Here is a 25,918-nt window from a genome sequence, read left to right as displayed (position 1 = left end):
CAGAAGACTTCACAGCAGGAGGATTAGACTCACATTTTTCACGAATACGAGTGTATTACCTTAAGCAGTGCGCCGTTTCACTCGCTAGGGACGCTATTCTCTCAAATTTTCTGCTGTCTTGTTCGAGTCCTTCCTTACTGGAATGCAGTTAAGCACACAGTTCAGTCTGCTGACGACATGGCACGGTTACGGCATGAAATGCTGTTAAGAACTATGTCCTCGGACCTGAAGCGTAGTGGATCACGCTGTGACACTTCAGGCGTGCTAAGATAGTTTATCACCTCTCACGACAATTTTAAAGCAGGAGAGGGCTCATCTTAGCATGAAAAATGTGTCATGAACTTATTACTTTAAGCCACGTTAGGTTCGGTTGTATCTTTCTATGAGGAGTATTGTATATCATTATATCTACTTTCTACTATGGTAGCTGTCTGTAACGTATGAATGTACGATTCAGAAATTCATGAACCTCTGCTAAACGTTGGGTCCGCCTAATTACCCTATTGTTAGTGTTGTTGGTCCTGTATGGCGACTCTGACTAAGACGTAAACTATAGTACGAACAGAATCGCCGTGTTAAAAGTGTCGAGTCACGGGCACCTCCTCGACAGTTCGTGTACATCTTACATTCACTCTGCTCATGGTGGTGTCTGTCCTGATCCTGTGCTCTTTACTGGGTCACCGCGTCACAACTACTCTGCTGTTAGCTCTCAATCGTTGCAGAACTATCATCACCAATCAGTAAAAGTCGTCTTCAGCATACACTTTGCTTGTAGCTAAACAACGACCTCTCTCTGATGTAGAGACACTGATAGCCTCAATTACCTGCACACTCCTGGCAGTTTGCTTACACAGCATTTTTAGTATATGTACCATCTTCACGATTCTACCGTGATTCTATAGAGGACTCTACTGAAGAAATTCCAGCCACATCGTGAATGTGTCACCTGTGGATTTCGCAAGCAGGCTTGCTTTTTCAGAATGAAACATGCCACTTCCTATGTTCCGTTCAGATTTACGTAGAGCACAAGTAATGTTCTACCGGAGTGAACAAGTAACTTATCTTTTCGTGATGTGTATAAACGTTTCTTATTAGTTAGTTGGACCAATGAAGTAGGTAACGCATCGTTATTGCGAAACTCGTCTTACAATTTTCTCTTACGATGTCCTGCGAACCATGGACGAAAGGCGATAGGAATATTCCATATTCCTAGATTTTCGGAAAGCGTTTGACGGAGTGTAACGGAATAGGTTCTCAGACATGTGAGTGGCTTAAGGAATTTTTAAGTAACTTAACCCATTACGTTGTCTTGGACGGCGAGTGTTCATCACAGACAAGGGTATCGTCAGGACTGCCGAAGTGAATGTCTTGTTCTCTATATAGGACACACAAACGATCTGACAAATAGAGTTTCAATCTGTGATTACGACGGCATCATAGTGTATAGGAAAGTGTTATCGTTGAGTGACTAGGAAGATGCAGAATGAATTGAGCAGAATTTTGTGCTCGATGCGGTGTTTGGAAGCTTGCTCTGAATGTGGAAACTTGTAAGTTAATGTAGCTGAGTAGTAAAAACAATCTTGTATCGTTCGAATGCAATATTAGTGATTCATTGTTTGACAAAATCACATGGATTAATGCGTAACGTTGCAAGTGATATGAAATGGAACGAGCACGTAAGGTCGGTTGTAAGGAAGTCGAATGGTTGCCTTGACTTTATTGTGAGAATTCTAGGGAAATATAGGTCATCTATAAGGCAGACCACGTTAGAATATGCGACCCAAACTTGAGTACTGCCCGAGTGTTTGGGATCCCCATGAGGTCGGATGGAAGGAAGGCAAAGAAGCAATTCAGAAGCGTGTTGCTAGAGTTGTTACCCATAGGTTCAATCAACATTGAGTACTGTAGAAATGCTTAGTGAAATCAGATGTGAATCTCTGGAGGGAAGAAGACGTTCTTTTTGCTAACACTGTTGAGAAAGTTTTGAGAACTGGCATTTGCGACAGACTGCACAACGATTCTTCTGCCACCCACATAACTCTGGCATAAGGACCGCGTACACAAGATAAGGGGAATCACTGCTTGTATGCAAATATGTAGAAAGTCGCTTCCCCTTCTCTCCACTTGCGAGTGGAACAGTAAACGCAGTGACTGGTAGTAGTAGAAGATACCCTCTGCCATGCACTGTGCGATGGCTTGTGGAGTACGTATGTAGATGTCAAGGAAAATGAATGTAGGCAGCGCCACCAATTTCATGTATCTTTTTTAATCCCAAATGTATTGAGAGTAAACGTAAACACCACTCACAGATTGGCCTTTCATCTGTTCTGACTGGCTAACTACTGCGTACTATGATCGTGGGAACCCTGCAGCCGTTACTGTCAGCAGATGTATCCTTAATAGTTACGTGACTAATGTCTAAGGTCTGTCCACAAATATATAATAGCAATTTTTTTATTAGTCTCCTGAATAGTTTGATGAAGCCCGCCACAAATGCCTTTCTCAGAATAGCACTGCAACCTACGTTCTCGGTTATCTGCTGGATGTATCCCAATCTCTGTCTTCCTCTACAGTTTTTACCCTCTGCAGCTCCCTCTAATACTATGGAAGTTAATCATCCTGTCCCTCCTTCTTGTCTATATTTTCAATGTGTTCGTTTCCTGCCGGCCGGAGTGGCCGAGCGGTTCTAGGCGCTACAGTGGGGAGCCGCGCGACCGCTACGGTCGCAGGTTCGAATCCTGCCTCGGGCATGGATGTGTGTGATGTCCTTAGGTTAGTTAGGTTTAAATAGTTCTGGGGGACTGCTGACCTCAGAAGTTAAGTCCCATAGTGCTCAGAGTCATTTGAACCATTTTGTTCGTTTCGTCGATTCTTCGGAGAAGCACCTCATTCCTTATCTTATCAGTCCATCTAATTATCAACGTACTTCTGCAGCACTATATCTAAAATACTTACCGAGCGAGGTGGCGCAGTGGTTAGCACACTGGACTCGCATTCGGGAGGACGACGGTTCAATCCCGTCTCCGGCCATCCTGATTTAGGTTTTCCGTGATTTCCCTAAATCGCTTCAGGCAAATGCCGGGATGGTTCCTGTGAAAGGGCACGGCCGAGTTCCTTCCCCATCCTTTCCTCACCCGAGCTTGCGCTCCGTCTCTAATGACCTCGTTGTCGACGGGACGTTAAACACTAATCTCCTCCTCCTCTAAAATACTTCGACTCTTTTCTGTTACGGTTTTCCCACAGTCCATGTCTCAGTACCATACAGTCCTCTGTTCCAAACTTACATTCTCAGAAATTTCTTCCTCATATTAAGCCCTATGTTTGGTGCTAGTAGACGTCTCTTGGCCAGGAGTTCCCATTTTGCCACTGCTAGTCTGCTTTTTATGTACTCCTTCTCCGTGTGTCATGGATTATTTTGCTTCCTAGGTATGAGAATTCTTTTACTTTATCTACTTCGTAATCACCAATTATGATTTTAAGTTTCTCGTTGTTCTCATTCCTACTACTTATCATTACTTTCATGTTTCTTCGATCTACTCTCAGCCCATATTCTGTACTGATTAGACATTCATTCCATTCAATAGATCCTATAATTCCTCACTTTCACTGAGGATAGTAATGTCATCAGCGAATCTTAGCTCTGATATCCTTTCACCTTGAACTTTAGTCCCACTCTTGAAACTTTCCTTTGTTTCCGTCATTTCTTCTTCGATGTATGGATTGAACAGTAGGGGCGAACGACTACATCCCTTACACCCTTTTTAATCAGAGCGCTTCGTTCTTGGTCTACTCTTATTCTTTCCTCTTGGTTCTTATACGTATTGTAAATACCTCGTCTGTCCCTATAGCTTAACCCTATTTTTCTAAAGATTTTGTTCTTCAGATCTCTATACCTCAAAAAAATCCGAAGAGGTACCGGGAATTGTACTACCACACGGAATGTAGCAACGCTATTCATTCTGCTACAGGAGCAGTCTGTCTTGATCGTACCGGACTGTTGAAATTAAAGCGCAGCTACCCACAAAGACCCAGTGTGGGTTGGAATTATTATACAGCAGCGATACCTGGTATGTATTCTAATGCGTTAATGCGGTACCAATTTACGCAGCAAAAACAGAAATTAAACTGTTCCAATTTTGGTCATCACCTGGCGCTGTGAATGCAAGGAAGAGGTCGGGACGCAGGCAGAAAATATCAAACAAGTGAGAAAGACATAATTCATTTTATTATTACCCGCCACAGTTTGTTCAATATAAGCACTGGAAATGTCGACGAGATGCTGTATAGCGTCAAATATGCTCCTGGTAGCCAAAATTGGAACTTTTTTTTTCAGTACAAAACGGTATCGCATTAACGCAGTAGCATATCTACCAACTTACGCTGCCATACGATAGTTACCGCCCACACTGGACCTCCGTAGCTGCACTTCAATTATAACCTCCCTATATTTTGTAGATTTAAGACAGTAAATCAGTTTCGAGTCTAGAGATTCATCATCAGAACTGGTATCTTGTTACGAAAGTAACACATCAAGTCATCATGCAGAGCCTTTGGTGGTGACTTAAAATCGACACCAGGATGAGCTCTATATGACGGCTTAGTTTGTTACATCCGAATCAAGATAATGGATCATTATACACACGAAATAGGTCAACTGTCACGAAGACACCAAAGCGATCAAGAGAATCGTAAAGCAAAAAAGTATTTTTGCAAAATAAAGTGCCTGCTCCGTGTTGTTGTTGTTATGATCTTCAGTCCTGAGACTGGTTTGATGCAGCTCTCCATGCTACTCTATCCTGTGCAAGCTTCTTCATTTCCCAGTACCTACTGCAGCCTACATCCTTCTGAATCTGCTTAATGTATTCATCTCTTGGTCTCCCTCTACGATTTTTACCCTCCACGCTGCCCTCCAGTACTAAATTGGTGATCCCTTGATGCCTCATAACATGTCCTACCAACCGATCCCTTCTTCTAGTCAAGTTGTGCCACAAGCTCCTCTTCTCCCCAATTCTATTCAATACCTCCTCATTAGTTATGTGATCTACCCATCTAATCTTTAGCATTATTCTGTAGCACCACATTTCGAAAGCTTCTATTCTCTTCTTGTCCAAACTATTTATCGTCCATGTTTCACTTCCACACATGGCTACACTCCATACAAATACTTCCAGAAACGACTTCCCGACATTTAAATCTATACTCAATGTTAACAAATTTTTCTTCTTCAGAAACGCTTTCCTTGGCGTTGCCAGTCCACATTTTATATCCTCTTTCCTTCGACCATCATAAGTTATTTTGCTCCCCAAATAGCAAAACTCCTTTACTACTTTAAGTGTCTCATTCCCTAATCTAATTCCCTCAGCATCACCCGACTTGATTCGGCTACATTCCATTATCCTCGTTTTGCTTTTGTTGATGTTCATCTTATATCCTCCTTTCAAGACACTGTCCATTCCGTTCAGCTGCTCTTCCAAGTCCTTTGCTGTCTCTGACAGAATTACAATGTCATCGGCGAACCTCAAAGTTTTTATTTCTTCTCCATGGATTTTAATACCTACTCCGAACTTTTCTTTTGTTCCCTTTACTGCTTGCTCAATAAACAGATTGAATAACATCGGGGAGAGGCTACAACCCTGTCTCACTCCCTTCCCAACCACTGCTTCCCTTTCATGCCCCTCGACTCTTATAACTGCCATCTGCTTTCTGTACAAATTGTAAATAGCGTTTCACTCCCTGTATTTTACCCCTGCCACCTTTACAACTTGGAAGAGAGTATTCCAATCAACATTGTCAAAAGCTTTCTCTAAGTGTACAAATGCTAGAAACGTAGGTTTGCCTTTCCTTAATCTTTCTTCTAAGATACGTCGTAGGGTCAGTGTTGCCTCACGTGATCCAATATTTCTACGGAATCCGAACTGATCTTTCCCGAGGTCGGCCTCTATCCGTTTTTCCATTTGTCTGTAAAGAATTCGCGTTAGTACTTTGCAGCTGTGACTTATTAAACTGACAGTTCGGTAATTTTCACATCTGTCAACACCTGCTTCCTTTGGGATTGGAATTATTATATTCTTCTTGAAGTCTGAGGGTATTTCGCCTGTCTCATATATCTTGCTCACCAGATGGTAGACTTTTGTCAGGACTGGCTCTCCCAAGGCTGTCAGTAGTTCTGGTGGAATGTTGTCTACTCCGGGAGCCTTGTTTCGACTTAGGTATTTCAGTGCTCTTTCACGCAGTATCATATCTCCCATTTCATCTTCATCTACATCCTCTTCCATTTCCATAATATTGTCCTCAATGACATCGCCCCTGTATAGACCCTATACATACGCCTTCCACCTTTCTGCTTTCCCTTCTTTGCTTAAAACTGGGTTTCCATCAAAGCTCTTGATATTCATGCAAGTGGTTCTCCTTTCTCCAAAGGTCTCTTTAACTTTCCTGTAGGCAGTATCTATCTTACCCCTAATGAGATAAGCCTCTACATCCTTACATTTGTCCTCTAGCCATCCCTGCTTTGCACTTCCTGTCGATCTCATTTTTGAGACGTTTGTATCCCTTTTGCCTGCTTCATTTACGGCAGTTTTATATTTTCTCCTTTCATCAATTAAATTCAATATTTCTTCTGTTACCCAAGGCTTTCTACTAGTCCTCGTCTTTTTACCTATTTGATCCTCTGCCGCCTTCACTATTTCATCCCTCAAAGCTACCCATTCTTCTTCTACTGTATTTCTTTCCCCCATTCCTGTCAATTGTTCCCTTATGCTCTCCCTGAAACTCTGTACTACCTCTGGTTCCTTCAGTTTATCCAGGTCCCATCTCATTAAATTCCCACCTTTTTGCAGTTTCTTCAGTTTTAATCTACAGTTCATAACCAATAGATTGTGGTCAGAGTCCACATCTGCCCCTGGAAATGTCTTACAATTTAAAACCTGGTTTCTAAATGTCTGTCTTACCATTATATAATCTATCTGATATCTTTTAGTGTCTCCAGGGTTATTCCATGTATGCAACCTTCTTTCATGATTCTTGAACCAAGTGTTAGCTATGATTAAGTTATGCTCTGCCCAAAATTCTACCAGGCGACTTCCTCTTTCATTTCTTAGCCCCAATCCATATTCACCTACTATGTTTTACTTCTCTCCCTTTTCCTGCTCTCGAATTCCAGTCACCCATGACTATTAAATTTTCGTCTCCTTTCACTACCTGAATAATTTCTTTTGTCTCATCATACACTTCATCAATTTCTTCGTCATCTGCCTGCTCCGTATGGTAACGTCAAATGCCGTTCTTCAAGCATCTTACGGAACAGATGGCGGTCGAACGCAAATACTCCTGAATGGCGGCCGCTGACCTCATTAACCTGTCAAGCTCTTTGCATATTATCATAACACGCGACTAATGCCACGCCAGTAGAACTTGTACGCAAAACGAATCCGACTGGTCGCCTATTGAAGCTTCTTCTGCCCCAGTTAATTTAAGGACACGCCTTGCAAACCGGACTCTGCAGGTTTCGCGCCTGGTTGACCTGACCCCTGTCCAGAGCGGGCTGGGGCTGCGGACTGCGCGGCCGCCGCCCACCGGTATCTGGCGAGGGCGACTCTTAACTTCCCGGACGCTAACGGTGGGCGACATTTGCGGCCATACTCGCGGCTCGCAAATATGCTCTCTGGTGGCACGGTGGGCGTCGGCCTCGCGGAAGCGGAAACGTTCTGCATGTGGCGTCGGCACAGATGTTCGTGTGGACGCTCTCTCGGTCTCTGTTAGCATCGATTTCTAACCGGATTACAGACGGCGGCGTCCTAGACCAAAGGAGTTTAGGGCTCTCCAAATTCCTCCACCCTTCCCATCCCCTGCCCCCCGTCCCATCCGAACCAATCATGGGAGTTCCACTTCCAATTTTTCGAGTTTTTAATCTTAAGAAAACTACCACAGCTGTTATTCCAGTTGCATTAATTAAGGCACAGCCAGTTTCGTGCTACAAGAACATCGCCAGGCGACTGCAGATTAACAACACATAGTACGCTGAAGAGACAAAGAAATGGTACAGCTACCTAATATCGTGTAGGACCCCGCGAGCACGCAAAACGGCCGCACACGACGTGGCATGCACTAAGCTAATGTCTGAAGTAGTGCTGGAGGAAACTGCCGGGCTGTCCAAAAATCCGTAAGAGTACGAAGGGGTGGAGATCTCTTCTGAACAACACGCTGCAACGCATCCAAGATATGCTTAATAATGAAACTTCCTGGCAGATTAAAACTGTGTGCCGGACGGAGACTCGAACTCGGGACCTTTGCCTTTCGCGGGCAAGTGCTCTACCAACTGAGCTACCCAAGCACGACTCACGCCCCGTCGTCACAGCTTTACTTCTGCCAGTACCTCGTCTCCTACCTTCCAAACTTAACAGAAGCTCTCCTGCAAACCTCGCAGAACTAGCACTCCTGGAAGAAAGGATATTGCGGAGACATGACTTAGCCACAGCCTGGGGGAAGTTTCCAGAATGAGATTTTCACTCTGCAGCGGAGTGTGCGCTGATATGAAACTTCCTGGCAGATTAAAACTGTGTGCCGGACCGAGACTCGAACTCGGGACCTTTGCCTTTGGTAGAGCACTTGCCCGCGAAAGACAAAGGTCCAGAGTTCTAGTCTCGGTCCGGCACACAGTTTTAATCTGCCAGGAAGTTTCATATCAGCGCACACCCCGCTGCAAAGTGAAAATCTCATTCTGGAACATCCCCCAGGCTGTGGCTAAGCCATGTCTCCGCTATATCCTTTCTTTCAGGAATGCTAGTTGTGCAAGGTTCGCAGGAGAGCTTCTGTTAAGTTTGGAAGGTAGGAGACGAGATACTGTCAGAAATAAAGCTGTGAGGACGGGGTGTGAGTCGTGCTTGGATAGCTCAGTTGGTAGAGCACTTGCCCGCGAAAGGCAAAGGTCTCGAGTTCGAGTCTCGGTCCGGCACACAGTTTTAATCTGCCAGCCGGCCGAAGTGGCCGTGCGGTTAAAGGCGCTGCAGTCTGGGACCGCAAGACCGCTACGGTCGCAGGTTCGAATCCTGCCTCGGGCATGGATGTTTGTGGTGTCCTTAGGTTAGTTAGGTTTAAGTAGTTCTAAGTTCTAGGGGACTAATGACCTCAGCAGTTGAGTCCCATAGTGCTCAGAGCCATTTGAACCATTTTTTTAATCTGCCAGGAAGTTTCATATCAGCGCACACTCTGCTGCAGAGTGTAAATCTCGTTCTGGATGCTTAATAATGTTTATGTCTGTGGAGTTTGGTGGAGAGGGGAAGTGTTAAAAGTCAGAAGAGTGTTCATGGAGCCACGCTGTAGCAACACTGGTGGTGTGGAGTGTCGCATTTTCCTGCTGTAAATTTCCAAGCTTGTCGAAATGCACAGTGGACATTAATGGATGCAGGTGATCAGATAGGATGCTTACGTACGTGCCATCTATCAGAGTTGTATCTAGACGTATCAGGGATCCCGTATCACTCAGACTGCACATGTCCTACACCATTACAGGCAACATGTTTCCAGTCAACAACAGTCCAAAGTCGGTGTTGACGGGCACACGCGGGCATTAAGCTTTGTGTCTTGCAGTTATCAAGGGTACACGAGTGGGCCTCCGGCTCCGGAAGTCCATATCGATGATGTTCCGTTGAATGGTTCGCAAGCTGACACTTGTTGAAGGCCCAGCACTGAAATCGGCAGCAATTTGTGGAAGGATTGCATTTCTGTTATGTTGAACGATTCTTTTCAGTCGTCGTTGGTCCCGTTCTTGCAGGATATTTTTCCGGCCCCAGCGATATCGGAGATTTGGTGCTTCATCGGAATCCTAATACTCACGGTACACTCGTGAAAAGGTCATACGGGAAAATCCCCACTTCATGGCTATGGCTACCTCGGAGATGCTGTGTCCCATCACTGGGGCGCTGACTATAAGACCACGTTCAGTCTCACTTAAATCTTGACACCTGCCATTGTAGCGGCAGTAACCGATCTAACAACTGCGCCACACACTTATTGTCTTATGTAGGCATTGCCGACCGCAGCTCCTTATTCTGCCTGTTTACATATTTCTGGATTTGAACACGCAAGCCTATACCAGTTTCTTTGGCTTTTCAGTGTATTCTGTCTTTTCTAACTGTTTAATCTCGTGTGACAAGCCAAGTGTAATACGCGGGCTATCTTTTCCTGACACGGATTGACAAATGTAATAAGCATGCTATCTTTTTCTGACACAGGTTGGCAAGTGTTATATGCTTGGTATCTTTTCTTGACAGGGGTCGATAAGTATTATATACTTATTGTTATCTGTTAAATGTTAATGATTATACGAGGGCTAATCGGAAAGAAGTCTGATTGGTCTCGAAATGAAACCACTGTGCAAATCTTTTTTTTTTTTTTTTGCGACAGTTAGATGCACTTTCCAGCTACTTCTCTATATACTCGCCGCTACGACTTAGATTTTTGTCGTAGCATTGCACCAGCTTTTCAATACCCCCGTCATAGAAGGGAGCTTCCTGTGATTTCCGCCAATTTTCTTCTGTGATCTACAGCTCGTTGTCTGCGCTAAAATGTTATCTTCATAGCCAGCGGTTCATGTGAGCAGAGATGCAACTCACGGGGAGCTAATTACATTATGGGTGATCCATTACTTCTAATCGAAAACGCTGTAGGAGCATCTTCATTGTACCTGCAGAGCGCGGCCGAGAACTGTCATGAAGAAGGAAACGCAAGAGAGTTATGTTACATTGGCTGCATAACATCAGGCGAAATCTGTCATTAGGCCATCATGCTTGGCTGGAGACACTATTTATCTTGGCTCTTGTATGTTCACACTTCTGACTGTAGGTCTGGGGGACTTCGGCCGTTCACTTGTGTAAGAAAATGAAACATCTACGGATGTCCTTGTGGTGTCATTTATATTATGGCTACCAGTTTCGGTGCTTCAATGCACCATTTTCAGCCTAATAGAGAAATAGTGATATGAATGGTTTCTCTTCTCTTGTGGAAATTATACATAGCCCTAGATTACTACACCCTTGTAAAATTTACGATTTCACTTGCTATCTCTTCGTTCTTCCCGCCAATTTGGACACACGAACGACGCGTGCTCTTGAGTACCTTCATATCAAACATTGGTGTTAACAACAGACGAATTATTTGTTGCCTGACTCTAGTGGTTTGCTGTTACTGGTGCTCTTGTCGTAAAAATTACGAACATTTAGAAACGTTGTGCATGTTTTCTAATAGTCGGCATATTCGTTCTATCTCTTAGAATTTATGTTATTGTTGCATCTTAAGTGAAACGTCAAGCAGTCATAGTTAAGAGAGGGTTAGCTTATATTACATTGCCCCTTTTCAATTCTAATCTCATCTTGTGCAACTGAAATTACATACTGTGGATGATGCTGAATCTGATTTTGACATTAACATACTTTTGTGATCTGCTTGAAGAACTTAACCTGAGCAGCAGTGGCAGAACCTACAACAACCCCAAGGGGGAAAAGAATTCTCAGTTTGTCCTTCGAGCAGACGAAGACTGACCATGACGTTTTATAGTCTCTGCTCAAGAGCAATTTGTGCAGAACACTGAGCTAGATCTTGCTTAAGTTGTAACGATAGTCTTTAAAGCTGAAATGATCTCTACTCATTTTTCGTGTAAAATAGTTTGGAGCTATAATAATTATAATAATTGATAACTAGTGCGGAATACACATTACGACGTCTCTTCCAATAACATTTTGAGCACTAAAACCGTTGCTATGGGCTTAAAGTGGGACTTTCTGTATGTAACATACCACTGGAAAACTAATAATTTTATTTAACTAGTACAGAATTAGTAAATAATGCTTCCTCTGGTTAAAATTTGGAGAAGTAAAATTTACGATAGGTAAGTAGCAATAGAATACCCCCCCCCCCCTCTTCCTTCAGTGCTTTAGGATTGATATTCTTCAAGACAGAATAGCCCTTAAATTTTCCCATGGTAGTTCGGATCCCTCGCGTTGAGACTTTTTCGAAGTTTGGACGCGGATTATGAATTAATAAGGTAACTGATGTTGAATATAATGGCATCAGCTTGAATTCAAGCGCAATATGTGGAATGGCTTATGGTTGCCAGATCACTGAAACTTCAGAACTCAATACAGTTAAGGATCCGCCCTAGCGACCGCCAGTAAAAGAGTTCCGCAACCACTTCACGGAGACAGGTAGAGTGGAAGTCAAACACCATACTGCCCAAGAAACCAGAGAAGCTTTTATTGCTTTGAAACGCCGCAGAAACCTTCATTCCCTTATCATACTGGCCGCCCAGAAAATTGTAAATAACTACTGTCTTGTTCCTCCCATCCTGATGCAATACTTTAGATTTGACGCTACTCCGTCCGCTAGCGACAAAGTTCCTCTACTTAGTTATACAGGCAGCTTCTCACACAGCATCTTGAGGCTACATGTACCCCGTTACAGACATGTGTTGCTGTGTTCTTCAGTCCTCAGACTGGTTTGATGCTACTCTATCCTGTGCAAGCTTCTTCATCTCCCAGTACCCACTGCAACCTACATTCTTCTGAATCTGGTTAGTGTATTCATCTCTTGGTCTCCCTCTACGATTTTTACCCTCCACGCTGCCCTCCAGTAATAACTTGGTGATCCCTTGATGCCTCATAACATGTCCTACCAACCGATCCCTTCTTCTAGTCAGGTTGTGCCACAAATTTCTCTTCTCCCCAATTCTATTCAATACCTCCTCATTAGTTACGTGATATACCCATCTAATCTTCAGCATTCTTCTGTAGCACCACATTTCGAAAGCTTCTATTCTCTTCTTGTCTAAACTATTTATCGTCCATGTTTCACTTCCATACATGGTTACAATCCATACAAATACTTTCAGAAACGACTTCCTGACATTTAAATCTACACTCTATGTCAACAAAATTCTCTTCTTCAGAAACGCTTTCCTTGCCATTGCCAATCTACATTTTATATCCTCTCTACTTCGACCATCATCAGTTATTTTGCTCCCCAAATAGCAAAACTCCTTTACTACTTTAAGTGTCTCATTTCCTAATCTAATTCCCTCAGCGTCACCCGACTTAATTCGACTATATTCCATTATCCTCGTTTTGCTTTTGTTGATGTTCATCTTATACCCTCCTTTCAAGACACTGTCCATTCCGTTCAACTGCTCTTCCCTTTGCTGTCTCTGACAGAATTACAATGTTATCGGCAAACCTCAAAATTTTTATTTCTACTCCATGGATTTTAATACCTACTCTGAACTTTTTTTTTGTTTCCTTTACTGCTTGCTCAATATACAGATTGAATAGCATCGGGGAGAGGCTACAACCCTGTCTCACTCCATTCCCAACCACTGCTTACCTTTCATGTCCCCCGCCTGTTATAACTGCCATCTGGTTTCTGTACAAGTTATAATTATCATTTCGCTCCCTGTATTTTACCCCTGCCACCTTTAGAATTTGAAAGAGAGTATTCCAGTCAACATTGTCAAAAGCTTTCTCTAAGTCTACAAATGCTAGAAACGTAGGTTTGCCTTTCCTTAATCTTTCTTCTAAGATAAGTCGTAGGGTCATTATTGCCTCACGTGTTCCAACATTTCTACGGAATCCAAAATGATCTTCTCCGAGGTCGGCTTCCACCAGTTTTTCCATTCGTCTGTAAAGAATTCGCTTTAGTATTTTGCAGCTGAGACTTATTAGACTGATAGTTCGGTAATTTTCACATCTGTCAACACCTACTTTCTTTGGGATTGGAATTATTATATTCTTCTTGAAGTCTGAGGGAATTTCGCCTGTCTCATACATCTTGCTCACCAGTTGGTAGAGTTTTGTCAGGACTGGCTCTCCCAAGTCTGTCAGTAGTTCTAATGGAACGTTGTCTACTCCCGGGGCCTTGTTTCGACTTAGGTCTTTCAGTGCTCTTTCACGCAGTATCATATCTCCCATTTCATCTTCATCTACATCCTCTTCCATTTCCATAATATTGTCCTCAAGGACATCGCCCCTGTATAGACCCTATATATACTCCTTCCACCTTTCTGCTTTCCCTTCTTTGCTTAGAACTGGGTTTCCATCTGAGCTCTTGATATTCATGCAAGTGATTCTCTTTTCTCGAAAGGTCTCTTTAATTTTCCTGTAGGCGGTATCTATCTTACCCCTCGTGAGATAAGCCTCTGCAACCTTACATTTGTCGTCTAGCCATCTCTGCTTAGCCATTTTTACTTCCTGTCGATATCATTTTTTAGAAGTTTGTATTCCTTTTTGCCTGCTTCACTTACTGCGTTTTTGTATTTTCTCCTTTCATCAATTAAATTCAGTATCTCTTCTGTTACCCAAGGATTTCTACTAGCCCTCTTCTTTTTACCTACTTGACCCTCTGCTACCTTCACTATTCCATCCATCAAAGCTACCCATTCCTCTTCTCCTGTATTTCTATCCCCATTCATGTCAATTGTTCCCTTATGCTCTCCCTGAAACTCTGTACAACCTCTGGTTCTTTTAATTTATCCAGGTCCCATTTCCTCAAATTCCCACCTTTTTACAGTTTCTTCAGTTATAATCTACAGTTCATAACCAACAGATTGTGGTCAGAGTCCACATATGCTCCTGGAAATGTCTTACAATTTAAAACCTGGTTTCTAAATCTCTGTCTTACCATTATATAATCTATCTGAAACCTTATAGTATCTCTAGGGTTCTTCTATCTATACAACCTTCTTTTATGATTCTTCAACCAAGTGTTACCTATGATTAAGTTATGTTCTGTGCAAAATTCTACCAGGCGGCTTCCTCTTTTATTTCTTAGCCCCAATCCATATTCACCTACTACGTTTCCTTCTCTTTCTTTTCCTACTGTCGAATTCCAGTCACCCATGACTATTAAATTTTCGTCTCCCTTCACTTCCTGAATTATTTCTTTTATATCATCATACATTTCATCAATTTCTTCATCATCTGCAGAGCTAGTTGGCATATAGACTTGTACTACTGTAGTAGGCGTGGGCTTCGTGTCTATCTTGGCCACAATAATGCGTTCACTATGCTGTTTGTAGTAGCTCACCCGCACTCCTATTTTTTTTTATTTATTATTAAAGCCACTCCCGTATTACCCCTATTTGATTTTGTATTTATAACCCTGTATTCACCTGACCAAAAGTCTTGTTCCTCCTGCCACCGTACTTCACTAATTCCCACTATATCTAACTTCAACCTACTCATATCCCTTTTTAAATTTTATAATCTACCTGCCCTATTAAGGGATCTGGCATTCCACGCTCCGATCCTTAGAACGCCAGTTTTCTTTCTCCTGATAACGACGTGCTGTTGAGTTGTCCCTGCCCGGAGATCCGAATGGGGGACTATTTTACCTCCGGAATATTTTACCTAAGAGGACTCCATCATCATTTAATCATACAGTAAAACTGCATGCCCTTGGGAAAAATTACGGCTGTAGTTTCCCCTTGCTTTCAGCCGTTCGCAGTACCACAACAGCAAGGCCGTTTTGGTTAGTGTTACAGGGCTAGATCAGTCATCCAGACTGTTGCCCCTGCAACTACTGAAAAGGCTGCTGACCCTCTTCAGGAACCACACGTTTGTCTGGCCTCTCAACAGATACTTCTAAGTTGTGGTTGCACCTACGTTACGGCTATCTGTATCGTTGAGGCACGCAAACCTCCCCACCAAAGGCAAGGTCCATGGTTCATGGAGGAAGGTTACAGACATTCTCTGCAGAAAAATGTGTGTTGGTAGCGGGAAATCGTGTCAGTAGCCAGCGAAGGTAATTAATAAACCGCAGAGGATTTACGGTAAGTAGTGAAGCCACTGGATGTACCCGATCTGTTTTCCAGGTTTCGTCATTGAAGTTTTAGCGAAGGATTTTATAGGAACTGCGAATTCCTCGTATAATTCCTCTTCGAGAACATCTTCAACCGCCCCATTATTAATACAATGAATTATATCAGAATTACAGACCAGAATGCCTGTATGCATCGGAGTGCCTAACTCTTAACAAAAAGGGGGAAATAGAAAACATGGAAAAGAAAGAAAGGAAAATTTTGAGAAAAATATTAGGACCGAGAAAGATTGGAGAAGAGTACAAGCTAAAGAGTAATAAGGAAATATACAAAACTATTGAGAAAGTGAGTGAGGCAATGCGTAAACGCAGACTAACGTTTTATGGTCACCTGTCGAGGATGGATGGAAACAGACTAACAAGAAAAGTGTTTGAACATAGTAACAGGAACGAAAAAACCAACAATAAATGGATACAGATGGTGAAAAAGGATTTGGCCTATTTTAATGTCACCCGTGAGTCAATCAGGGACAGGGAAAAGTTTAGACAAATAGTGAACGAAATTAAGTGTTTTCCAGAAGAAACGAAACTAAAGAATAATAACAGGAAATGGTCGGAAGAGCGGAGGAGGAACCACTCGAAAATGATGAGGAAATATTGGGAAGAGAGGAAAAAAGATCAAAAAGCCGGGCAAGTGAATTGTTGAACGTGGTCCAAAGATGGCCGAAATCGAAAGAAGAAGAAGAGAATTATATCAGAGAATAGATCAAAACAGAAATGGCTGACGATATCCTTCCGACACGTAGAGGAAGAGAACATTTCCCAAAAGAGAGGTGCATTTTCGATTAGTGATCTTTCCATGAGCATTAAACACTTTGCAAATCCTGACGTCTGCATCTCGCTTCAGACAGCCAAGCGTCGTCGTACGAGAAGTGATGCGTGACAGAGCGTAGATAATACGTTATCTTATGATTGATTGCAACATTGCATCTTTTCTTGCCGAAGGAAGTTAATGCTGCAGATTACGTTAACATGATCGAGCTGTATCTGATATCTGAATTAGATGACCATCGGCCAATAGTGTTTATTTCAGCAGGCTGATGTTCTACCGCAACGCTTCTTTGAAGGAAGACGTGTCCTGAGCGCTACTTTTCCGGGACGTTGAATTAGCAGTCGTGTGTCGACTTCGCAATCTAAGAGATCCCCTAACCTTACAACCTTGTAGTTTTTCTCTGAGATATGTTGTATCCTGCATTTTCAGGCTGCAGACAAATTTATTGATGATGTGAGATCACGGTCAACAATGCAATTAACTATGTTTATGAAGTCTTGTTTCTTCTACTGTGGAGATGACATTAGGTATGTACGCCTCGAAATGTTGGACGTGCTGAAGCTGACTAAGAAATAAAAAAAATTTCACTTCGTATCGGAATATAAGTTGCCATGAAGCTTCCTGGCAATTTGGATACATGGCGTGGATGTCGAACTGCGAATGTAAATCACGCAACTCATTGTATGCTTTGAGAGGTGCTAGTTTTTGATTTCAAACGATATATAAATTTTTACACTGAGATGATACTTTTAGAAGTAAGATAAGAGGTTTCACTACGAGTATGATAAAATATATTGTTCCAAAAATTAAAATTAAATTAAATTAAAGTTAAAAATTTTAAAAATCTCACCATATTCTACCTATTTCTTCAAGCAAGATTTCCTTTGTTTTTTATTTAAGAAAGGAATCTGTTTATCAATGTATAGATGTTGTTTACTGTACCGATGAAGTCCTCATCCGACAACGATTTTTCCCCTCCGAGGTATTTTTTGAGTTTATACTCCTAAACAAAAGCTACGCACACAGAGCCAACTTTGGGGCAGAGGAAGGGTGGGTAACTACCTCACAGCCTACCTCATGCACTTTTGATATCGAAACACTCGATATGTCAGCAGGCTCAGGGTTCTTGTGTAAGGGGACCTTTTTCTCGCTTTAGTTGTGGTAACTTCTGCTTCAAGTCACGATGGATCGGTCAAATACCGTTGCTTGTCAAGAATCGATCACAGATTTACACTTAATTACTTTTCCCTGGCCAAAAATGTTTTTGCTTCCATAGGTGTACTTTTAGAATCGGTTGGCTGTAATTTTATATCAGTGCTTTAATGGTAGATCTCGTTTCGTCTTTATTCGAATAATAATGAACGAAGTCCATAGGGTTATGTTTCAACCATTAGCATGTCTTACGCCACTACTTTATTAGGGAGCGACCCGGTAAAGCAGCGAGGTAAGATGTGCTCAGAGTTTACATAATGGTCAGGCCTCCTCTTCGAATTTATTTCGCAACTTAAGCGCAGTATGTTGCAACTTTCAAACATTTGTTTCTAATAACATTTGTCGCCAGTAGCCAAGAAATGTTACACCCGTCGTGCAGTCAAATTTCGTGTACGTGGAATTTTATTGAATGTCTTGTGTGTCCATTCAGAGTAGATGCCTTGCATCTTGACAGTGCAATGAATTTTAATGTAGTGTTTTATATAGGCTAATGTGAATTTCATTTGCAAATTCTCAAAAAGAGGCTTCATTTAATCATTTGGATCGTAATACATGTGAAATTTGTTCATTTATCCAGTAGAAAATGATCTGGAGTGTTGTAACATCTCATCAGCATCTCTCAAGTAGGTCATATGTCGAGTCAATCTTTTGAACAAAATAACATTTTATCACTGCTTTATGCTTCATGAGTTTTAGGAAACATGTGGTACTGATCAATTAAGATAGCTGCCAAAATAAACCGGGGGACCATTACATATATTGAAAATTAGAACGAAATCGTTAAAAATGAATCTTACCATACCCACATTCATACCGATCAACGAAATTTCCTGCTATTTTGTAAAAATTTACTAGACTCAGCAACCCAGACTAGCATTACTTGATAATCGAAAAGTAGCAGAAAAAAGTAACAAACGAATAATTCAATAAACACTGCCAGTAACTCGATACAATTTTTGCAGAAATACACTGAAAGACACGTAATTGTTTATCATAATTTAAAATTTATTGCCTGAGCTCTGACATCTTTTGACTGAATTTGATTTTGCAAGTGGCGCAGTATAACTCATAGTTAAATTAAGTAACTAATGCCTGAGCTCTGTCCACAAATGTTTAACAGCTGCTGGATCTGTGAAGTTACGCGACTCTAAATGACCCCGGCCTCAACCGGCTTGCCTTCTCCTTCTGCTTAAATCAAAACGCGTAGGATATTAGACATTTAAAGCCTCAATACTTACATCTGGTATTTGAAACTACCTACTGACCTTGGCAGGATCTAGGCAATTTCCTAAGTAGTAACGCCAGAATTTATTAACATATTTATAACTTACTGTTTAATATTCAAATTGTTATCATGATACGAAACAACTAAGGACAATCATACGTGACGTAGTCTACTGTGGCCTTAGAGTATGGGATGCTTGGCTCAGTAGAAAGCGTTTTTTTCTTACTTTACGAGCTCCGAGACTGTAAATTACGGGTTCTTTTTTAAATATTTAAAGTAATTTACTTTTCGATAAGGTCTACACGTATTACTGGAAAGCGGCATACGTCGTTTCTTGTTATTAAGTTGAATGTAAGCTAATTTAATCGACGTTAATAGCCTCGACGTGTGCGGGATGTCGAACCTGAAGTGAGGAAATGTGGTTAGATGTGGTGAGCAAAAACCAAACGTATTCACCCGCTGTAGTCTCTCTGGGACATGAAATGTGGTGAAAGTTGCTTCAATTTGCACCTACACGTTTCAGCACAACAACTATCCTTCAGAACTGGTACCAATAAAAATAAAACGGCGCTCTGCCTCGGCTGGGTCCCCTTACTTCTTCTAAGAAAGGCTGAGGAGAGGACCAGTTTGCTCTTCTCAGCTCGACGGAAACGAGTTTGATAAGTTGTGCGCCGAAGACAGCTTGGCGCCTGTACGTCTCTGTTCTGGAATACATTTTAATTTAACACGCCCACAGCTGTTCAAAGAAAATTCTCATCTATCAAGCCCCATTTCGTAAGCATTATTAATCATTTTAAAGTTTTTTTTTCTGGTCAACAATTAAATTTCCACATTTCTTCTGTCTACAAAACCTATGTTTACATCTACAGTCACATCATCGACAGAAGAAAAACAGCGTGTAGTCGAAGGTGTCTCCGTAAGCACAGTTCGCTCGGAACTTTTAACACTTACGAAATAATGCTCCTAAAAGTATTATTTGTGCTACGATGTAAGCAACTTATTTTTCCTAATTTTTATACTGCAAGGACAAGATTGAATGATGAAATGAAAGACAATTATTTCAAACAAAGCAGTGAAATAGAAGGACTAAGTCCCGGGAACTCTAGCAGAAATTTCGTATTACTACGCCTTCTAGAGTAAGAGAAAAAAATCTGTAGTGAAACCCTTTCTGGAATTGATTAAAACCGACAGGGCGACCGTATCGAAAAGTATTGCTATTCTTCGGCAGCTGTAATTCATTTTACTAAGTTAACTTTATTAAGATTTGAGTTAAAACGAACTTTATCTCATCATGATATTCTTGGTTTAGGGACTGCTGATTTCGAGTGCTGTTCAGGTGTTTATGCTCCAACACAGTGTGCTTGACGGCTATAGTAATTCCAGAACTTTGGATGAATTTACAGAGCTCAAGCATGATCGTAAGAAAATGAATCATTACAGAACAGCCAAAAATATGTGTAATTCATTTTCAAACGTTTAACAGGATTTTTAATTGAAGTACATCAATTTCTTTGTACACTACTGGCCATTAAAATTGCTACACCACTAAGATGACGTGCTACAGACGCGAAATTTAACCGACAGGAAGAAGATGCTGTGATATGCAAAAGATTAGCTTTTTAGAGAATTCACACAAGGTTGGCTCCGGTGGCGACGCCTACAACGTGCGGACATGAGGAAAGTTTCTAACCGATTTCTGATACACAAACAGCAGTTGACTGGCGTTGCCTGGTGAAACGTTGTTGTGATGCCTAGTGTAAGGAGAAGAAATGCGTAGCACCACGTTTCCCTTTGATAAAGGTCGGATTGCAGCCTATCGCGATTGCGGTTTATCGTATCCCGACATTGCTGCTAGCGTTGGTCGAGATCCAATGACTGTTAGCGGAATATGGAATCGGTGTTTTCAGGAAGGTAATACGGAACGCCGTGCTGTATCCCAACGGCCTAGTATCACTAGCAGTCGAGATGACAGGCATCTTATCCGTATGGCTGTAAGGGATCGTGCAGCCACGTCTCGATCCCTGAGTCAACAGATGGGGACGTTTGCAAGACAACAACCATCTGCACGAACAGTTCGACGATGTTTGCAGCAGCATGGACTATCAGCTCGGAGACCATGGCTGCGGTTACCCTTGACGCTGCACCACAGACAGGAACGCCTGCGATGATGACTCAACGACGAACCTGGGTGGACGAATGGCAAAACGTCATTTTTTCAGATGAATCCAGGTTCTGTTTGCAGCATCATGATAGTCGCATCCGTGTTTGAGGATATCGCGGTGAACGCACATTGAAAGCGCGTATTCGTCATCGCCATACAGGCGTTTCACCCGGCGTGATGGTATGGGGTGCCATTGGTTACACGTCTCGGTCACTTCTTGTTCTCATCGACGGCACTTTGAACAGTGGACGTTACATTTCAGATGTGTTACGACCCGTGGCTCAATCCTTCATTCGATCCCTGCGAAACCCTACATTTCAGCAGGATAATGCACGACTGCATGTTGCAGGTCCTGTACGGGCCTTTCTGGATGCAGAAAATTTTCGACTGCTGCTCTGACCAGCACATTCTTCAGATCTCTCACCAACTGAAAACGTCTGGTCAATGGTGGCCGAGCAACTGGCTCGTCACAATACGCCAGTCACTACTCTTGATGAACTGTGGTATCGTGTTGAAGTTGCATGGGCAGCTGTACCTGTTCATGCCATCCAAGCTCTGTTTGACTCAATGCCCAGGCGTATCAAGGCCGTTATTAAGGCCAGAAGTGGTTATTCTGGGTACTGATTTCTCGGGATATATGCACCCAAATTGCGTGAAAATGGCAACTGAATCTCAATGTAGACAAGTGTAATGTGCTGCGAATACATAGAAAGAAAGATCCCTTATCATTTAGCTACAATATAGCAGGTCAGCAACTGGAAGCAGTTAATTCCATAAATTATCTGGGAGTACGCATTAGGAGTGATTTAAAATGGAATGATCATATAAAGTTGATCGTCGCTAAAGCAGATGCCAGAATGAGATTCATTGGAAGAATCCTAAGGAAATGCAATCCGAAAACAAAGGACGTAGGTTACAGTACGCTTGTTCGCCCACTGCTTGAATACTGCTCCGCAGTGTGTGATCCGTACCAGATAGGGTTGATAGAAGAGAGAGGGAAGGTCCAACGGAGAGCAGCGCGCTTCGTTACAGGATCATTTAGTAATCGCGAAAGCGTTACGGAGATGATAGATAAACTCCAGTGGAAGACTCTGCAGGAGAGACGCTCAGTAGCTCGGTACGGGCTTTTGTTAAAGTTTCGAGAACATACCTTCACTGAGGAGTCAAGCAGTATATTGCTCCCTCCTACGTATATCTCGCGAAGAGACCATGAGGATAAAATCAGAGAGATTAGAGCCCACACAGAGGCATACCGACAGTCCTTCTTTCCACGAACAATACGAGGCTGGAATAGAAGGGAGAACCGATAGATGTACTCAAGCTACCCTCCACCACACACCGTCAGGTGGCTTGCGGAGTATGGATATATATATATATATATATATATATATATATATATATATATATATATATATATATATATATATATATATCTCTTTCATATGTATCAGTCTATCTGTTAATGAAAAACGTATCTGAATCCCTATAGCAGTTCTTGAGACTGATCCAAACACACAACAAGAAACTGGGGCAAGGAGTTTTAATTTGTTCGTGTACAGATAGAAGGAGATGGTGTAGATTTAAAAATACGTGCTAGTTAATTTCTATCTTGTAGCCAACCATTTTTAGCGACTCATTACACCAGAGAGACACTCAGCACTTTGTGTTGCAGTGCGCGTGCTCGGAGTGCGGGTCCCGCGAGCCGTTCTACCTGCACCCGCCCGGCTCTGGCTCCGCCTCCGGCGCGCCCCCGCAGCGCTCGCCCAGCGGCGGCAGCACGGGCAGCGGGGGCAGCGCCGCCTCCTCGTCGTCGGTCGGAGTGACGGCCCCGGCGCCACCACCGCAGCAGGACGGGCTGTACGTGAGCCCTCTGGTCGCCGCCCCCGCCGCCGCCGCCGCCCCCGCGCCCGCCAGTAGTCGCGCCAGCACCTGCAGCTCCAGCTCGGCCGGCAGCGACCCCTTCTACCTGCACGACCCGCGCGGCGTACCCCACACGCGCGTCAAGGACCTCTTTCAAGAGCAGCAGCAACAGCACATACAGCCTCCACCCGTCGGAGTCACAGGTCAGTACCTAACAAGTTTGCTGCTTCCTTTCTTTCGGATCAGTACGAGGTAAGATCAAAAAGTAACGGGAAGTTTCGGTTTTCTTATAGAACTTATATTGATCGGTCAACACCATCTTTGACCCCTTCAAAGTAATCCCCCTCACATATAATACACGTCTGCCAGCGCTTTTTCCAATCACGTAAGCGCTTCTGGAACTCACTTTTCCTTACAGTGTTCAGCTCCTTCGGCGATTCTGTTTTATTCTCATCTATGGTGGCAAAACAACGTCCTTTCTTGGTTATCTTTAGCCGCGGGAATAGAAAAAAGTCACAGGGAGTCATGTCTGGCGAATACGGTGGCTCCTGGCATTACGAACAAGCAGTGACGTGCGGACTGGAGTATTATCGTGATGCAATTTCCACAGTTGGTTTTGCCACAATTCTGGTCGTTTTTTCAGATTGCTTCTGTGGTGTCACCGCCAGATACCACACTTGCTAGGTGGTAGCCTTTAAATCGGCCGCGGTCCGTTAGTATACGTCGGACACGCGTGTCGCTACTCTCAGTGATTGCAGACCGAGCGCCGCCACACGGCAGGTCTAGACTAGAGACTCCCTACCACTCGCCCCAGTTGTACAGCCGACTTTGCTAGCGTGGTTCAATGTCTACATACGCTCTCATTTGCAGAGACGACAATTTAGCATAGCTTTCAGCTACGTCATTTGCTACGACCTAGCAAGGCGCCATATTCAGTTACTATGAATGTATTCTGAACAGATAATATTGTGAATCATGTACCGTCAAGAGCGACGTTAATCATTAATGGATTACAGTTAAGTATCAAACTAATTCCGTGCACTTTCTGAATTTTAATTCCTTGTCATGGTCCAGACCTCATGTCAGTATAGTCCTTCCCTCCTCACGCCAGCCTGCGTGAACTAAAACGCGTGCATTTCGGCCTGCTCTAGTAACACGGTGTTGGCTCTTCTGCCAACACTACAGCTTCACTCACGCTTCCAGATGATATTCTTTATTTACTGGACGACCATAAGGGAGGAACTCGTGAACTTTCACATGTGATCGAATTTATTGAATTTTTTCGGTCTTGACTCTTTAAGCATTTTCCATTCGGACGATTGGACCTTGGTTTTCAAGTCATACCCGTGTATCCATGTTTACTCACCTGTTACAACCTTCCTTAGAAGTTCTGAGTCGTTGTCGACTTCATTCAGCAATTCCTGAGCGATGCTTACGCGACGTCATTTTCGGCCGAAATTCATCAATATCGGATCATGTTTTAGGTCCATAAGATCCGAAAAAATTGCTTGGCGTGAGCCAAAACAGCGGTTCTAGGCGCTACAGTCTGGAACCGCGCGACCGCTACGGTCGCAGGTTCGAATCCTGGCTCGGGTATGGATGTGTGTGATGTCCTTGGGTTAGTTAGGTTTAAGTAGTTCTAAGTTCTAGGGGACTGATGACCTCAGAAGTTAAGTCCCATAGTGCTCATAGCCGTTTGAGCCGTCAGTCAAAAGACTTGAGGACATCGTCAGCAGCCTCTCTCATGGTAATTCGGTGGTTTTCGAGAACCATTTTCTTTACTTCTTTCAAATTGTCGCCCGTAATTGGTGTGCCAGAGCGTCCAGGGCGGTCTTCGACTTAAACGTCATCTCGACCCTCGTGACCTCATGTCTTACTCATAGTAGATTCGCCAAAAGCCACAGTCAACATTTCGAATGCGATGCTGCACTTTATTCCATTTTCAAGGAAAACTTAATGCAAATTATTTTATCCATCTTTTCCGAAAGTAAAAATTCGCTGAGCACTCGAAAACCGAATGCCAAAAATAAACTAAATACTCAAACAAGCTGAAAATGGAAAAAATACATCACGTATATTTGTACCAGCAAGATAAAAAATTGAAAATCGGACATATAAAGCCCGCAGAATTAAAAGATTACCGTTAGTTTTTTATCACACCTCGTATGTGCCGTTGCGGGTCATCAGTCTTCCATCTGGGCGAAAGTGCAGTTACAGGGTCTGCGGCTTTTCCGTTGCGTACTGCTGTCGGTAAGTTTTCCTGAGATGAGTGATAGGAAGTGAGCACGACGAATTATGAATCGAATGTGGGTAGCCAATCACATTACTCCTTCGTAATTTCCTGTGTTTTTTGAATGAAGGTAGTTGCTTTTTTCTTCCAGTTTAAGCTGTGCTGTTAGGTCCCAACTGAACCACTATCTCTGTAGCCGTGACACACACCGTCCGTCCAGAAACCTCCGAGACTGATTTTACTTCTGACATACAAGTGACGTCATCACAGTAACCACGGTGGAAACTTAGACAAAGAACCGTAAGCAACTCATTTGATCAGTCAGTTGTGGGTAGGCAATGTTAAGTAGTGGTCGTGTGACTGTCATATGTCAACGTTACTGTGCCAGAAATAACTGTGTCAGATACATCTCTAAACCAAGTGTTCAAGACATTCTACAGAATGTTTCTAAGAAGAGAAAAGTATGTGCAAAATTTGTCCCAACATCTTCACTCCCAATGAAAAATATCGACGATGGACACCCTCTGTAACTTGATTGAAATAAAAAAGACGGATAATTTTTTCTGAAAAAAATTGTTGTTACCGAAAAGAACGTCT

General features: G+C 42.8%; 1 protein-coding gene across 1 annotated transcript in view; it reads left to right on the top strand.

Annotated features, from left to right (window-relative positions):
- The window catches only part of LOC126154484 (espin), a 485,111-nt gene that overhangs the window by 324,267 nt on the left and 134,926 nt on the right, over positions 1-25,918 (top strand). The window contains exon 6 of the mRNA XM_049916140.1: positions 22,904-23,294. Within this exon, the coding sequence (XP_049772097.1) occupies positions 22,904-23,294 (391 nt within the window). The remainder of the gene's footprint in view (positions 1-22,903; positions 23,295-25,918) is intronic.

The sequence above is a fragment of the Schistocerca cancellata genome, chromosome 2 (genome assembly GCF_023864275.1).
Source record: "Schistocerca cancellata isolate TAMUIC-IGC-003103 chromosome 2, iqSchCanc2.1, whole genome shotgun sequence".
NCBI classification, from domain to species: domain Eukaryota; kingdom Metazoa; phylum Arthropoda; class Insecta; order Orthoptera; family Acrididae; genus Schistocerca; species Schistocerca cancellata.
This window is presented reverse-complemented; position numbering and strand designations above follow the sequence as displayed.